At 33.9% G+C, this 15,640-nt stretch overlaps 1 protein-coding gene across 1 annotated transcript in view; it reads right to left on the bottom strand.

Annotated features, from left to right (window-relative positions):
- Nucleotides 1-7,603: 7,603 nt before the first annotated feature.
- The window catches only part of Stim (stromal interaction molecule), a 28,987-nt gene continuing 20,950 nt past the window's right edge, over nt 7,604-15,640 (bottom strand). Inside the window, exons 2-3 of the mRNA XM_089106296.1 lie at nt 10,739-12,353; nt 7,604-8,063 (exon numbers count right to left, since the gene is read on the bottom strand). Coding sequence (XP_088962422.1) covers nt 7,827-8,063; nt 10,739-12,328 — 1,827 coding nt within the window. The 5' untranslated portion in view covers nt 12,329-12,353 and the 3' untranslated portion in view covers nt 7,604-7,826. The remainder of the gene's footprint in view (nt 8,064-10,738; nt 12,354-15,640) is intronic.

Raw genomic sequence — 15,640 nt, 5'->3', positions numbered from 1 at the left:
TACAACAATTTAAAAAAAGGATTGGATGTTGGGGTTTCTTTAGGTTATGTGGTGACGTTCATACAGGAACATTCCTAGGGTTAGTAGTTCCCGGGGCACAATTAATTACAGCGCCCCCTCCCCCAACTCAAATATAAGCAAAAAAGCCGAATCAAAGTGAAAAATTTGATCAAAGTGGGCAACCCCCCAGCCGGTACTTCCTCCAGCCATGGCGCCCGGGGAAGCTGCCCCCCTCTTTGAACGGCTCTGCACTGATACCTGAACGGCTATGTCATAGCAGTATATGATCCTGCAGATCCAAGTGATGGAGATAGTAGTGACTCAAAGATTTTTACTTTCAGCTACAGGAACAAATAGATAGGGTCCCATGTAAAAAATTGATCCTGGTAGACTCCAGGATGAGAATTTGATAAAAAAAATTTCCTAAAACAGCGGATTATCAAGCGTTAGAGTCTAAAATTTAATGACGTAGAAGATGGATGGAATAACTATAGGAAAATAATTTTTGAAGTGGCAGATTTGTGTTTAGAGAAGAAAGTTAGATATGCAGATAGGAATATTGACCCCCTTGATTAGATTTTTCCAGTAGATATTTTCTGGACTTTCATTGTGGAAGCAGTTTCACAAACTCTAGTTCCCTCAAAGAAATCGGTGAATTACGTTGAAAACAAAGGAATTTATCTAATAATTATTTCCAGAGAATGCCTGAGCTGCCTAGATGCTGACCTACCCTGTTTGCCTGCAGGGGAGGCAATGACCTTTTCCTCTGGGAAACAAAATACATCGGAAAAGGCATAATAACTGGGAAATAAGAAACATTCCTTGGTTAACCTTGGTTACAGATTTATTAAATCTGATATTTAAATCTTGGTATCACTTGCCCCTACTCCTAATAGAAACTTTTTTATGGAGCTCCTGAAACCTGTCTGTTTTTACACAAAAAGAGTCACACCTATTTGGAACGACTTTACAGTACGTGATTATGCATAATTTTATTTGGCGAAAAAAATGAGAATATTGACGAATACAAAAAATACCAGTATCTGGAGGTTCTTTAGTCTCAAATCAGGGACCATGTGAGGGTAAATTGTATTTTACCCCTTTTTTTAATCATATTTTTAGTGCATAAGAACATCTTGATGTATCCAGTTGTGTCTATCCTGTCGCTGTTATTACTACTACTACTAACAACTCGCCACAGCATCAAACCGCCTAAGGTCAACACAGCTATGCATGCTCCACCTCTATCCCAATCTATTCAAACCCTCCCTCTTTACATCCTCATAGGAAATTCCCATTTCCCTGTAATCTTTCTTTACGACATCCTCCCACCCCAACCCAGAACCACCTGCTATTTGTTTAGACCTAGGCGGTTGGCCGAAAAGGACAATCTTTGGTAATCTGTCATTCTTCATCCGCAGAACGTGCCCTAGACATCTTTGCCTTTCTCTCATTATAGCCCTAGAATGCAAGATTGAACCACACTTTAGAGAGCTGATACTTAAAGATGAGTTCGGCAGAATACCCAAAGTAAAAGTTTTTCATTTAGATTTTCACTCATATGTAATGTAAAGAAAATCTTTAATTTGTCAAGCTGAAAAAAAAACACGGACGCTTTTTTGAAAGCAGCAATAATAAGCTGATTAAGTTTTCACCATTCCCATTAGAACTACTTTGAAAAACTACCCTTGGACAAAACTTTTCCTAAGAAATATTTTATTAAACAAAGAAAGATGGTTGGATTAGAAACACTGACTCTGTATAGTTTCCATCAAATTTACCAAAAAGTAGTAAGCAAAAATACAAAAACTTGATAGGCAAAAAGTATAAAAATAACAAACTTTGCTACTGAGTTTTGGTCAAACATTATTTAATAATAAAATCAATTATAAATTATAATAGCGATAGAAACTATTTTTGCATGTAAATTAAAACTGCAACGTTGAAAACCGCAATTATTTAAAGAAAGACAATCGTTATCTTTGTAACATTGCCAAGAAGAATAATAAGAAATATTAATTCTCTAGTACATGGAAGTTTAGTATTTTAGCCCATTTATGGAAATGAAATTGGCTAATCATGCTTATTATTACCATTTTTATTTTGAAATTGATAATGAATAAAAGTACTAAAAGAAATCTTGGAGGTTCAATAGTCGTTTGCCGACGACATCATCTTCGTCTTTATTGGAATCTTTATTGAATTTTTTTTTATTCCCAGCAACCAAGGGTCTTTTCCAAATTCTCCACCTAAAATATTCATTGCCAAAACTTTTTTTCAATATTGGTAATTGGTCAAGGGAATCGGACTACTTAGTATCGAGGAAATAACTATATATTTTTAACTCTTCTGGCATTATGCAAATTGTTATCCTCATTCTATACACTATATCATCGTATTGTTGCTTATGATTTGCATGAGCCATCCAAGTTATGGCAGAAAACAAAAAAAAAACGAAAGATTCTCTCCCCTAATAGAAAGGTACGTAACAAGGAGGGAAAATACACACACACACAAACATTCGTGACCACCCATCTCCGGGAAAAAACAAAATTACGTTTTTTTTTAGAAATTAGACCTTCTACTCCACGGTTCACAGATATGCTGAATTTGATAGTACAGTTTCATCAAGATATTCCCACCTTTTCAGGGTACTTTTCCTTTTTTCCTGAAATTAGGTATATTTTCTTACACAAACATTTCCTATCGCAGGATTTAAAAATCAGTGAATTTTGAACATTTGAAATTATCATAAAATACTAATTAAGTAAAAATTCCATTTTGAAGAGTTTCAATTTCGATTAACATGGTCGCTCTTTACTTACAATACTTTAGTAAGTTTTTCACTACAGGACCGTCGAATACAAGAATTGGACTCCGATTTGTTTTCACGAGTCTTTCTACGGTTGAAAGAAAACATTACAACAAACTGAAGAGTGTGTAACCACAACAAGGAATTAATTTTTCATGCAAATCAACTGACATTGGCTGTCAGAATAAATACAGGATTTGTTCCCTTTATCTTTATGTTAATATCAAAAGCATGCAATACTAGCTTGATAACGACAAAAAAATCAACTAGTTAGAATTCAGTCACGTCTTTAATTCTCTCAACAAACTATTCGATGAAATCTACTTTTTCATGAATCTTGTCATATTTTAATTTAAGAAGCCGCATTTATTTTGTAAAATACTATGAAAAAAACAAAACCTCGTTCTGTCATCAAACCCAACTGAGACGCTACTACTTTACACGGTTTTATGGAAAAACTATTGTTTTTTTTTCCATTAAACGCATCAAATTATGTAAATTAGACACGCCTATCTTGACTACTAAAAAAAACAGACGGCTTGAAATCAAGAGCTTAGTAGATAAATTCATATTTAAAAAAACACAAGAGGGATGGTAGCGTCTTTGGCTTTTATGAACAAATTTTAGAGTCAACTATTGCTTACAGCTTCAATAACCATTTCATATTCTATGAGTTTCTTTCATTTCCTTTATTAAAACAAAGCTCGCAGCACCATCTATTTCTTGCTTACATATTGCAATCCTTTGCCATTGGAAGTTAGTCCCGACAATCAAAGAATAAAAAATTCTTCATTATATTGGTCCATCAGATAAGGGATGACCAATGATTTTATACTTATCCATTGCTAAAGTAGAAGTACTCGTCAAAATAGACGTAAACCGTTACCCTAGGACGGCACCAGCTCTCTGGGCAGAGTCACCCGCCTTTTGTACATAATATGGGCGTAAAAAACACAGCATATGAGTGTTCGTTCATAGCAGTTTACCACCATATTATACCTTCTTGATGTTCACGTATTTTATAGCCTATGTATAAGTTATATAGTGTGACAAGGACCTGCATGTAAGGCCATTATAGAGCCTCGGCAAAACAATTAAGATACCTCTCATAGATGCAGACACACCAATCTGTGGAGGGGAAGGGCTTCATAAGATATTCTACAAAGGGAGAGATGGCTAGATGGCTACAAAATTGATTTTTGTGATAAAAGGCTCAGGTTTTGAAACATTTTATCTTAGCAAGAGTGCACATTCCATTAGGAAATTTACTTCTTTTCCCTGCTTTGCGAAAATGCAGAATAATGCCCAATCCACTATTAATAGTCTTATGACCCCCTCTAAAAAATGGCGACGTAAAAATAGTCTTTTATCCAATTAACAGATTTTGACTAACCTTTATAAAAACGAGAGTAGGCCCTTCCACACGTCGGAGAATTTAATCTTTCTTCCTTTGACTTGCAAAAGAAGAATCGCAAGAACAAAAACTTTTCTTTCCAATACTTAGAAAATATATTTTAACTCAAAATGTTCAGATTTTCACCGAATCTAAGGCCTCTTACCCCACAAGCTTCGATAATTCGTTCAGGGATGATATTATATCTGCTATCCCTTTATGTATTATTCAGTTGGGACTACAATGGATACAAAATAGAACCTCAGAAGACGAAGAGAAAACAGGCTAACGATAGAGACCCAAAATGTTTTTTAGAACTTAGCTTTTAGGTCCTGGTCTCCTTTTTAAAGCACATCCAGCCCTCTTGACAACCTTGTGCAATCAAAGAATACAAATACTTTTCCTTTGAAGATGAATACTAAATTGCTTCTTTGTTACAATACATACTTCGAAAAGTTTCATAATTTCAAGAAAAAAGATAAGTTACAGGATAAACAGCACTTACAATAAACAGAACTAAAAAGCGAGACGCACACAATGCAAATGGGGATTTTTTTGGCAATTAATCTTATTCCCTCTGGGAATATAATTTTATTTTATGACTAGTGGGTTTTAATAAAAAAAAAATCTTGGACACAGTACTAATTAGCATGATTTAACAAAACTAAAATCGAGTTTCCCATGAAATGTCTCAATTGATAATCCAATTATCGATTTGAAACGCAAAAAGAACAAAAAACCATGTTTTAATGCCTCATACTAAATTTAATTCAAGTCACATAATTTTTTTTTTTTCAGCAATCGTGATTAGACAACTAAACGGTTAAAATGAGACAAACTTTATTAAGATTCACCGGTATTATTTAGTCTCTGTAATTTCAAACTAAAAAAGATGAGGAAGAAGGATTGTCAAAGTATATTAATAATAATAATAATAACAATATATAATTTTAATATCTATAATAATATTACTATCTAATAATTAATATCTATAATAATAAATATATAATAAGAAACTCAATAATTTATAACAAAGTAATTTGATTAATAGTCTTTTTAAATAGGAAGCAAAGTATTTGCAAGGTAACGTGCATTCTTCAAATTGGAAACCAAAACAAAATAGAACACCTCATTTTTTAGTTTATGACTGAAAAGAGAATTGAAAAGCACCAGCAAAGGAAAAGAAGAAGAAAACACCAATATTTGCTTTATAAAAGTTCAACTTCCTTCATCAACAGTACTACAAATAAACAAAAAGCAAAAAAGGGTAAAACGTCAATAAGATAGTAAATACAATAAAAGAAGAAAATTCGATTTTTTTTTTATTTTAAAGCATGATCTTGTTGGGTGCATTCTCTTATTGTCACAATACCATTTTTTTTTGTCAATCTTATCCACTCCTTTGGCTTTGCTGCGGAGGGACACTCGCAGGAGGATAGAAAAATATTATTTTCTACGATTTTCTAGTTCAATGACTTCAATAATCGTTTCTATCCTTATTTTCAATCATGCCCAACAATAGTGATATAACCACCCTCAGCATAAGACACTAAGCAATTTCAACATCATAATCATACAACCATTCTCACTTCATTGATTCCTTTCATTCATCCTAGGGAATTTGTGAGGAAACCGTAACTTTAGTCAAATAGTTTAATCACCTTTAGTTTTTATGTTTAGTTTCCCGCAATAAAGAATAAACAAAAAATCGCGAAGAAAGGAAGAAAACGAGGACAATTAACAGCCAGTGAAAAAATTGAAAAATTATGCAAATATTTTTTTCCAATTTTTCACTGACTGTTAATTGTCCTCGTTTTCTTCCTTTCTTCGCGATTTTTTGTTTATCATGATTAGCCAGTGTGGTCTCAGAAAACATTTACGCAATAAAGGAAGTTGAAACCATAGACGTGTTAATGCATAAAAGAATTCAAAGAGTATGTGTTTTAGCGGGCTCTTTATGATTATTCTTCCATACCGCCAGCCAAGGTTCTCTCTGGTTTTCATCAAGGTGTTTCAAGCAGTTGAAGGAGTAACACGTTACCATCATTGCATCCATTGTAGCTAGATGACTAATGGTTGTTTAGCTACTTGCGTACTTCAGCATTTTTTCTATATTTTTCTGATATACATTCAAGTAATAAATCTATGGCTGAAAATTCTTCAGAGCGAACTCATTAAAAAAGAACTTGAAAGAACCCAACGTAAAAAAAAAGAACTGTATAATATAGGGATCTTTCTAGGCTGATAGATTTGAGAGGGGGATACCTTCTTCAAATTTTTAATTTGTCACAGCCATAATCAACCAGCGGCCACAGGGCCACGTGAGGATAGTTGAGACAGAAATAGTTAATACGCAGCTTTAACGCTTGCACTTACTATTATGTAGATACTTTCGAAATATCTGGCAAGATACACCAACACTACCAAGCAAGAAAACAGTACGTAGAGTAGTGCTACTCTAAAGGAAATTCAGTATTTCTGGTTACAAGTAGAGTTTCAAGTAGCCATCAGTATGTAAGTATGCAAGGAGGAACAAGATAAGCACAAAACCCTAAACAATTTGAACATATTTGCAAATCTGATTATACCAATCTGATTATACATCAGATTAGATTTTCCAACTGAAAGGGTGTCGACATGATTCATCTTCGAAGTTTTTACCACCTGGCCAAGAGTGAGCGCAAGCCGATTTAAGCAGGAGGGGGGGGCACATAGCTGAAAAACATTGGATTTTCCATAAAAATTTTGGATTCACCCCCCCCCCCCGGATACGGCCTTGACAGCATCCATTGATTCTCGAATGATAAAATAACTTTCTTAGATTTACAAAGTAAGTTGAAAACAAAGAAAAAATAAACTACTCTTTTATAATAAAGACGTTCAGTTTCCAGGCAGCTACACTGGAGACGGGGAAAAGAAAGACCTCTCGAAACGTTAATAATTTTAAATGATATTTCCTGTAATACCTTGTATTTTCCATTCAATCCGTCTTTTTTCGTTTTTAAATACCCCCCCCCCCCCACTTCTATGTACAAGCGTGCCAGTCACTAAATTCGTTAGCTCCATAAGTCAAATAGTAGAGAGAAATAGCAAAGAGAATAGACAACTAGTTATAATAGCGGCGTTTTAACCATATACACTGTCCGTCCCTTCTAATTGGAAAATGTTCAAAGCACTTGCTTATGTGTATAGGTATTGTCGTAGGCGTGTAAACCCCTGGCACTTATGGAGAGGGGGAGGGACAAAACTCCAAAAAAGAATTGGGAGCAACAATTTTCCAAACTTTACACAGAGGGGGGAGGGGGTATTTTTTCTTGGATAGGTAAACATTTAAGAGTCAACCAGAAAGGACATGGGAATTTCAAAATTTTATAAAAAATATATAACAAGCTAGACTTAAGAGACTGCTCATTTAATACAAGTGATCATAATGGTTTGGATGATTCACTGACAAAATTTCAAACAAACAACAATAATGATAATGTACAACTCAAAAAACGTTCTAAAAAAACACGATAAAAAAATTTAGGACACTATTTCGACCAAAAGACGTAAAAAGCGAATGGAATTTGGCAAACATTAAGATATACCTATATAAAAAAATAAGCCTAGAAAAAATTGTTATGAAGCAGTGACGGTTTCCATCTTCTTCTTCCGTTTTCTGAAAGACGATAACAAACGTAAAAATTTTGGATTTTTCCGAGATTTCAAATCACCAGATGCTAGAGACATTGTAGAGTTGTGCGATATATTTGACATTTGACCAGAAGCGTTACTAACAGAATCCTCTTTCTCTGGCTTCTCCGGTATTCCGTCCATTCTGGGCGAGATAAGGGCAGTTGACTCCGTTCTCATAACCTGTAAAGCAAGAATAAGCAGCGTAAGTATTGGTAAAATAAAACCCGGGCAATGATTATAACGGTCATATGGCATACCACAAAATTGTTATTTGCAAGGCTTATAAGCGTCTAATTTAGAATCAATCTCGCCAGAAATTTGGACAAACATAATTTAAAACTCACTTATTATAAATTTCACAACAATTTTGATCTGTTGGTCAAAATCTTTGACGCATATCCTATTTAAAAGAAATATTGCACTCACTCTTTCTAAGACAAAAGAAAACAAATACATTTGCGAAAGAACAGCTATTTTTAACAAAGCGACTTCGATAATCCACAATTACCAAATTTGAAATAAATAATGAAGATATTTCATGAAAATAACAGTAAATTTAGTAAATTGCATGCTAAATAACTAAACCTGATGCGGAATAACTAAGCCTGTTGGTGCCAGAGACTTTAACCTCAAACTTTCAATATTTCAAAATCTAGATGGACTTGATTTTTCGATAGGTCATTCATAAAATCATTTTTAAAGAACATGAATGACTCGAAAGCAACAAAAGAATTAATTTGCATGTAGCTCAATATGAATTAATGCATAATATATAAATAGGAAAGAGAGATGCAATTATAATTCTTTCTCTGTTTTCGAAAAAAGATAAAAAATGAAAAGAAAAAAAGCAGAATATTGTCATGCTGAAAAAACTATATCCGAATAGTATTATTATATTTTACAGTTTTATGATTTTACAAGAAAGGCATAATAAAGTTTTACTGGTTACTATTATTGCAGCTGCTTTTTAGCTTTAAGAAGATTAAAATAAATCAAAAATAAAAAAGAAATATAAAAATGGCATTTTATAGTTCAATAACAGGGTTTACTTGTACTATGGTGTACTGTAAGGATCACTACCGACCCCCCTTCCTTTTATGAAGTAATTTTACCTACCAAATGTGCTTATACAGGAGTACCTAGTGGATAGAGAACCAAAAGCCTTCGACAGGCACGGGCGCATGAGAGGATAGGGGAAGACTTTAATACCGAACCTACCCTTCCAAAATTTTGATTCTTTTATGATTTATACTATAATTTTCACATATTTCTATATAAAAAAACCTGCTTTTTTTTAAAAGTTGTGCCCCCCCACCGAGAAATTCTTGAATATACGTTCGCTGTCCGCCAGACGTTCATTTTTTATAAAGACAATCTGAAACAAAAAAAAGTTTATTTCTTAGATTTTCATCTTTTTTTTACAGAAATTTACACAAGTAGGTGTGGGCAATGGAAGTTTCAAATTCATTGAAGGAAACATACTTGGAAAAATCCTGTTCTTAGAAATATATAGAAAAAGTTTATTGAAAATATTTCTACGCAAGATACTTCTCCAAAATCTTTGACGAAAAAGAACTTAAAATATTTTCTAACATTAAAAACAAGGTCATTGTGAAAGAATGGACCAACCAGTGTTGACATACTCAATAATTTATTATCAATTTTATGTCATATTTATCCCCCTGATGATCTTTTTTCCTCTTGTGGTTTCTAATGATGTTGCTGCCTTTTCTCTGTCTAGGTGAACTTTCAATTGGCTTTACAGACGTGTTCTTTCAGGTGAAAAAGCAAAATATAATGATAATTTTTAAGAACAGAAACTCAATAAGATGGCTTTAACAAAAAATGTATGATTTTTACTTGGAAAACTCAGGCATGTACGCAGGGGGTAAGGGGGAGTGATTTGTATAACCACTCCCTCCCTACATTTCGAGATTCGACTTGGTGATCTCTAATGTATTTCCATATAACTAACTCATGTAGTTTTTTTCACCTGTTCCCCCTCCCTCAAAATAAACTTATGCATGCATGTCAAAATAAAATGGTATACTTTGCGGTTTAAATTAAGTATAAATGCAATGGCTCTTACTTAGCTAATCCCTGTAACTATTTCTTCTCAACTATGAATTAAGATCCAATTTTCTCTTTGCTCCTAGTACCTAAGATTATACATCCCACTATGCATCTCAGCTGCAGTGATTCAAAAGGCTTCGCATGAGATTTCTGGTCAAACCAAGAATAAAACTGCACTCTGCTAACCCAAGTACACTGTTCTATTAATACGATAATTTTTCCTGTACATATTATTTGGTCCAAAAAATGATCCGAAGCGTGGGGTTTGATGATCCCATGTGAGCAAGTCCTCACTAGGAAAGTAAAACTATTGGTACTAAAATCTTCATTTCTGATCCTTGGAAAGTTATTCTTCTTCAAATAATTAGTCATTATGAACAGTCAAAAAATCTGATGGTCATGGTTCAGTTTTTTTACTCGTCAAAGACAGTTGAATTATTGCTGGCAATCTTGCAGCTAAAATGAAGGTGATAAAAACTTTTAGTTGTAATATGAATAGTTTTTTTTCGCTTCTTTTTTTTATATTTATCACGGTAAAATTAAAAAGGCAACTTATTTCAAAAATCCATTTAGACTCACAGTAGTCTGATTAGAGCAAAATTAGAAGGAACAAATAAGACTGATTTAAAGCAATAGAACAAGTTAACATTCCATAATAAAAACTTTCGATTTGTTCATCAAAGGGGTGCGGTAGCTGCTGAAATTTTACAAAATATATACAGGACTTTAGCTCAAAGCAAGAAAGACACGATGAAAAAAGCAAACCGAAATTAATTACTTACCGATGGAACGATTTTTTTATCTTCCTGTTCTTGGTCACCAACATAGAAGAGCTTTGAATTAGCAGACGATGTTCTTGGTCTGAAGCCATCAATTTCCATAGAAGAATATCGTGGAGCAGATTCTGGTCTTGGAGGGGCATCACGTGCTTTTGGGAAGTCCAATACCGATTGCTCCCGAACAGGGGTTGAGAAAGTTGATTCAAGCTGAGGAACTTCTGAGATATGGTTCAGCAAAGATGGTTCAGGCTCAGGAAATGTTGTATTTAAGTCGGACCCACTTTCAGATGCTTGTAAAGGACGAGTTTCATTTTTCAAAACAAAACGAAGATAATTTAGGCCAGGATTTTCAATAATAGAAATACCACATATTTTTTCAATATTCTTCCAACGACATGTTCTCTCTCGAAGATCTCGAGTAACTTCCATTAAAACATTGCGAGCTTGTGTTATACTCCCATCAACATCTTCTAAACCATTTCCATGTGTTGAAATAAAAGCCAAAACCAAATTGGAGCGTTTCTTCTTTAGCTGATCACAAGCTCGTCTGGCGGCAGCAAGTTGCATCTCTGCTTGTTGTCTCTTCTTATTAAAAGCAACAGTTTCTATTTCATACGTCAGCTGCAGCCAATGCGCCAAGTCTATCGGAGTTTTCCAACTTGTCTTACATTCGATTTCTTTTAACCGAATGCAAAGCAACTCGTTTTCCTTCCGCAGCTGCTTCATCTCATCCTCTAGATTACTACCTTCCTGAGATTCACTTCTCAGCATGCCGTCATCGGGATATTGTTTATTCGATAATACTTCATGCTCGGCTTGAAGACGCATAAATGCTTGTTCAGCGTTGGCTAGTCGATCCAAATCTTTCATTACTTTTTGTAGCTTAGCCTTTGACATATGTATTTGGCGATATGAAATTAAAGCTAAAGTAGCAAAAAGCATTACAACTCCGGTAACTATGAATTTTATATTTTTGCCAGTAATATATTCTCTTGGAGGACCAAATAATACCACTTCCATTGCTTTGATTGAGACTTTTCGCTTATGAATAGGATCAACAATCCCAAGCAATTGATGAAGTGCTGCTTCTTTATTAGCAAGCCTAGGCAGTAATGTTCCATTTATACCGTTCGATATGAAACCATCACGATATTGCGGAAGATTAATATGGTAATCCATCCAGTCAATAATTTCTTCAGTTGTCCAATTATGGGCGGCTGAGGTCATCCAAGAATTCCAAAAATCTTCCACACTAATCAATGTCTTTTTTCCATGGAATCGTTGAAGTCTTCCTTCTTTGTTACCAACGAACTGAAGTTCTTCAGTCAGGAATTCTTCAGATTCTTCCAAGTTAATACTGCCGTCAGCATCATCATCCAGCTGTTTATGTAAATCAAACACGGCTTCAAAGGCAAGCCATTCATGGTCGGGAATTAGTCCCTTGTAACTACAACGGACGCAAGGTTTAACAACATTCCCGGGACTTCCATTCTTTTCTCCAAAATTGTCTATGTTGTCTGTTTCATTACATATTTCATCACATTTGAATAAACTCAGTATGAACAGAGCTAATAGAAGTAGTATCTTCTCCATTACTGTTTCATAATGAGGGACATATCTAGAAAAAAAAAAGACTTGTTAGAATACAGTCAAAGGAAACAAAACAGAAACCACACAGAGGAAACTGATATGCTTAAAAGCGTGATTTCTGCTTCCATTCTTACTACATGCCAATACATTTATCACAAAAAGAGTTAAACATTCAACTCTAAGACCAAGAACGTTAAAAAAGGGGACAAAAAACTTTTAGCGTTGCTAGTCTATAAGAAGTTTTCATTCACGGCCATGGAGGAGAATAGGAAGAAGAATTCTCTCTAATACTGGCATAAAGGACCTTCCCCCACTCTTCCAAAGGAATCTCGAAAATAATAGGCTGCAAATACAATATTTCACCATGCTCCACACCCTGTAACTTAAATCAAAAACACTGATATCCCCCTCGATCCCGTATGTGCGCTGATCGTACGAAATTACGACACATTCCATAAAATAAACACTTATCAGAAAAGATGCACTATATATGGCTGCTAGCTCTGCAATACCAATGGTAACATCTGAAAAATCGCAAAATTCTTTGGTTAATTTATCTTACTCCAAAAAACAAAACGAATTTGCTACACATCTCCCATGCAACCTAGTCATTTCAAACCGCAGTTCAAAAAAAAAATTAAAGGAAATATGCTTTGAGTTTGAACAACTAAGCAGATGGAAATATCCATTGATGAACTGGCTATGAACGATTCACCCTGGCTTTAGGTTATAGTGACGGGACACTAGCAAACAGTTTTTCCATTTTTTCTTTGCCTTTGAAATTCATATTTACAAAACTGATATGCCATTAAAAAAAAATAATACAAAAAGAGCGCTACTATAGATCGCAAGAACCTTTATCAAGTTATCTACACCTGCAAACACAAATAGCAATTTGGGACATATCAACATTGGCTTTTCTGTTTTAATTTTATTAAAAATATGATTGGCTGCAAACAGTTAAAAATCAAGGATCAGTGCTGAAACCACTCGTGAACAGTAAATCTTCTACATAACCCCTGAGAACAATAAAGGCACTAACATCTTGAGTTGTATGTATAAGTGTGAGACGACCGATTCTATTTTTAAGGAATGATCCAGGTTTTACCAATAGGTTTTAGCTTAATGTCTATTTCAAATTTTAGGTTGATGAAAGTTTTATTTTTCTTCCCTATCTGTACTTTTGATATTGACTGTCTGCACTATCAAATATTTGTCTAAAAATTTTGATATCCATGTTTAGTGAAAATAGAAGAAATCCTTAGATTTTTCTAGGCAAAGTGGACCTCTAAGTAGTGAACTCTCAGTGATCTTACTTGACACTTAATAAATAGGTAAGCACAGCCAAATTTAAGAATATTGTTGGACGATTTTACTTCGAGAAGGGGAGATTAGGACTGAATTCATATCACATAATTTTAACTTTCTCAAGAAGATCCTCTACAGAAAAAAGAAAATACACCTATCTCTCTCTGTGCAGACATATTTTAAATCAACCAATGACATATTGTCTAACATTATCTTCGTGCGGTGCATGATCTGCTGGAGGGGTAAATAACAACATAAATTTTCATACTAAGCCCTTCAAAATTGTGAGAGCACCGGTGGGCACTATTACATTGTCTCCCAAAGAGCGTAGAAAATTCCAGGTGTTCACGGCATGTATGGACAGTGGAATAGACGCTAGAGGAGATATTTCCTGAATCTTAAGTCTTGAATCTTGATACTTATTACGCTCTAAATGAGTCTTGGAGTGCAGAGCCAAAAAAGAAAGAATACAAGGACAGGACACAGGGGATTTTCTGAAAGACAAAGCAAGGACAATCGGAGGACGAAGGGATGCAGAAACATACGGAAGCTTTTCGATTGATTAACCCTACCTAGCCACGTCTAATCTTACGGGAAATTGTCCAAGAGCTAGGTACTGGAAAGTTAAGCTACCCTCCCCCCCCCCCTCCTGGACAGCAAAACTAACAGAACACTTTGTATCAATGCAAAGAAACTCAGAAAGATATAAACATTTTTACACAATTTCACTTCAACATAACCCAATTGGCTTAAAAAAACAATATTTTTGCAAAATTAAAATCTCGGAGAATGGAATTCAAAGTTGAGGATGCGGAATCGATCAAAATTTGCATGATTCTGACTTTGGACCGGGTCATCAGTAAACACCCATCTCAGACTCCAACACTGGAGCTATCAAAAATACTAACTCGCCAAACTGATCCCTATATATAGGTTGGTGGGCAAACATTCAAATCAATCTATTATCATTTTCTTCTCTAAGCTATCTTGTGTTGACATCACAACTTCATTGAAATTAATGCAGCTAAAAATGACAAAAAGAATAAATAAGTGGCATAATAATAATTTACTGGTGAAAACATTAATTAACATTTTTGGGGTTCATTAAAAGAATATATTTCAATCATGAAATCAAAATAATTAGCAACAAATCAAATTTCTAGCAACAAATCAAATCAAATATTTAGCAAAATAAATCAACAAATATATATATATATATATATATATATATATATATATATATATATATATATATATAATATATATATATATATATATATATATATATATATATATATATATATATATATATATATATATATATATATATATATATATATATATATATATATATATATATATATATATATATATATATATATATATATATAATCATTCACGATAATGAAGGGTAAGTGAGAAGCGATAGAGTCAAGAAAGAATTTTTGTGGATAAAGTAGCCATGAAGGTAGTCCTACTTATGTATGGGATAATCTATATTCGTTCTAAGTTTTTATCAACGCAAAGAAACTCAGAAAGATATAAACATTTATACACAATTTCATCTATCGTCTCTGCTTGTACTTGCTAGAACTTGCGTTGTTTAAATCAATTCTAAAACGGAATAACCACCAACAACTATGCAACTACAATCTAACATCAACAGTTTCAAAATCAATGCTCCTAGTCCAAGAAGATTTTGACATATTTCGATGAACTTCAAAGAAAAGATTGGACCGCAGCTTATCTACTTTGGTATTACAGCACTGCCAGAACAAAAGTTTTGACTGAAATTAAGGAGCGTTGATTTTAGAAAAATCTGATTTTAAGAAGTAAAAGAAAAAAACTTAAACTTACTCTGGCAATGCGGCATATTTTTTCCTAAGCTTTCTGAGACTCCTGTTATAAATGTACCACAAAGAAGGCAGATGGAATGGATTCAAAGTAAATGAACCCTAGACCTTGGTTACGGTGGTACAGAGACTTAAGAACTCGTGTTTCACAATG

The sequence above is a fragment of the Artemia sp. Qi Xiang Cuo genome, chromosome 20 (assembly GCF_049724085.1).
Source record: "Artemia sp. Qi Xiang Cuo chromosome 20, ASM4972408v1, whole genome shotgun sequence".
Taxonomy (NCBI): Eukaryota; Metazoa; Arthropoda; class Branchiopoda; order Anostraca; family Artemiidae; genus Artemia; species Artemia sp. Qi Xiang Cuo.
The sequence above is the reverse complement of the archived record's forward strand: the minus strand, read 5'-3'. Positions and strand labels throughout refer to the sequence as shown.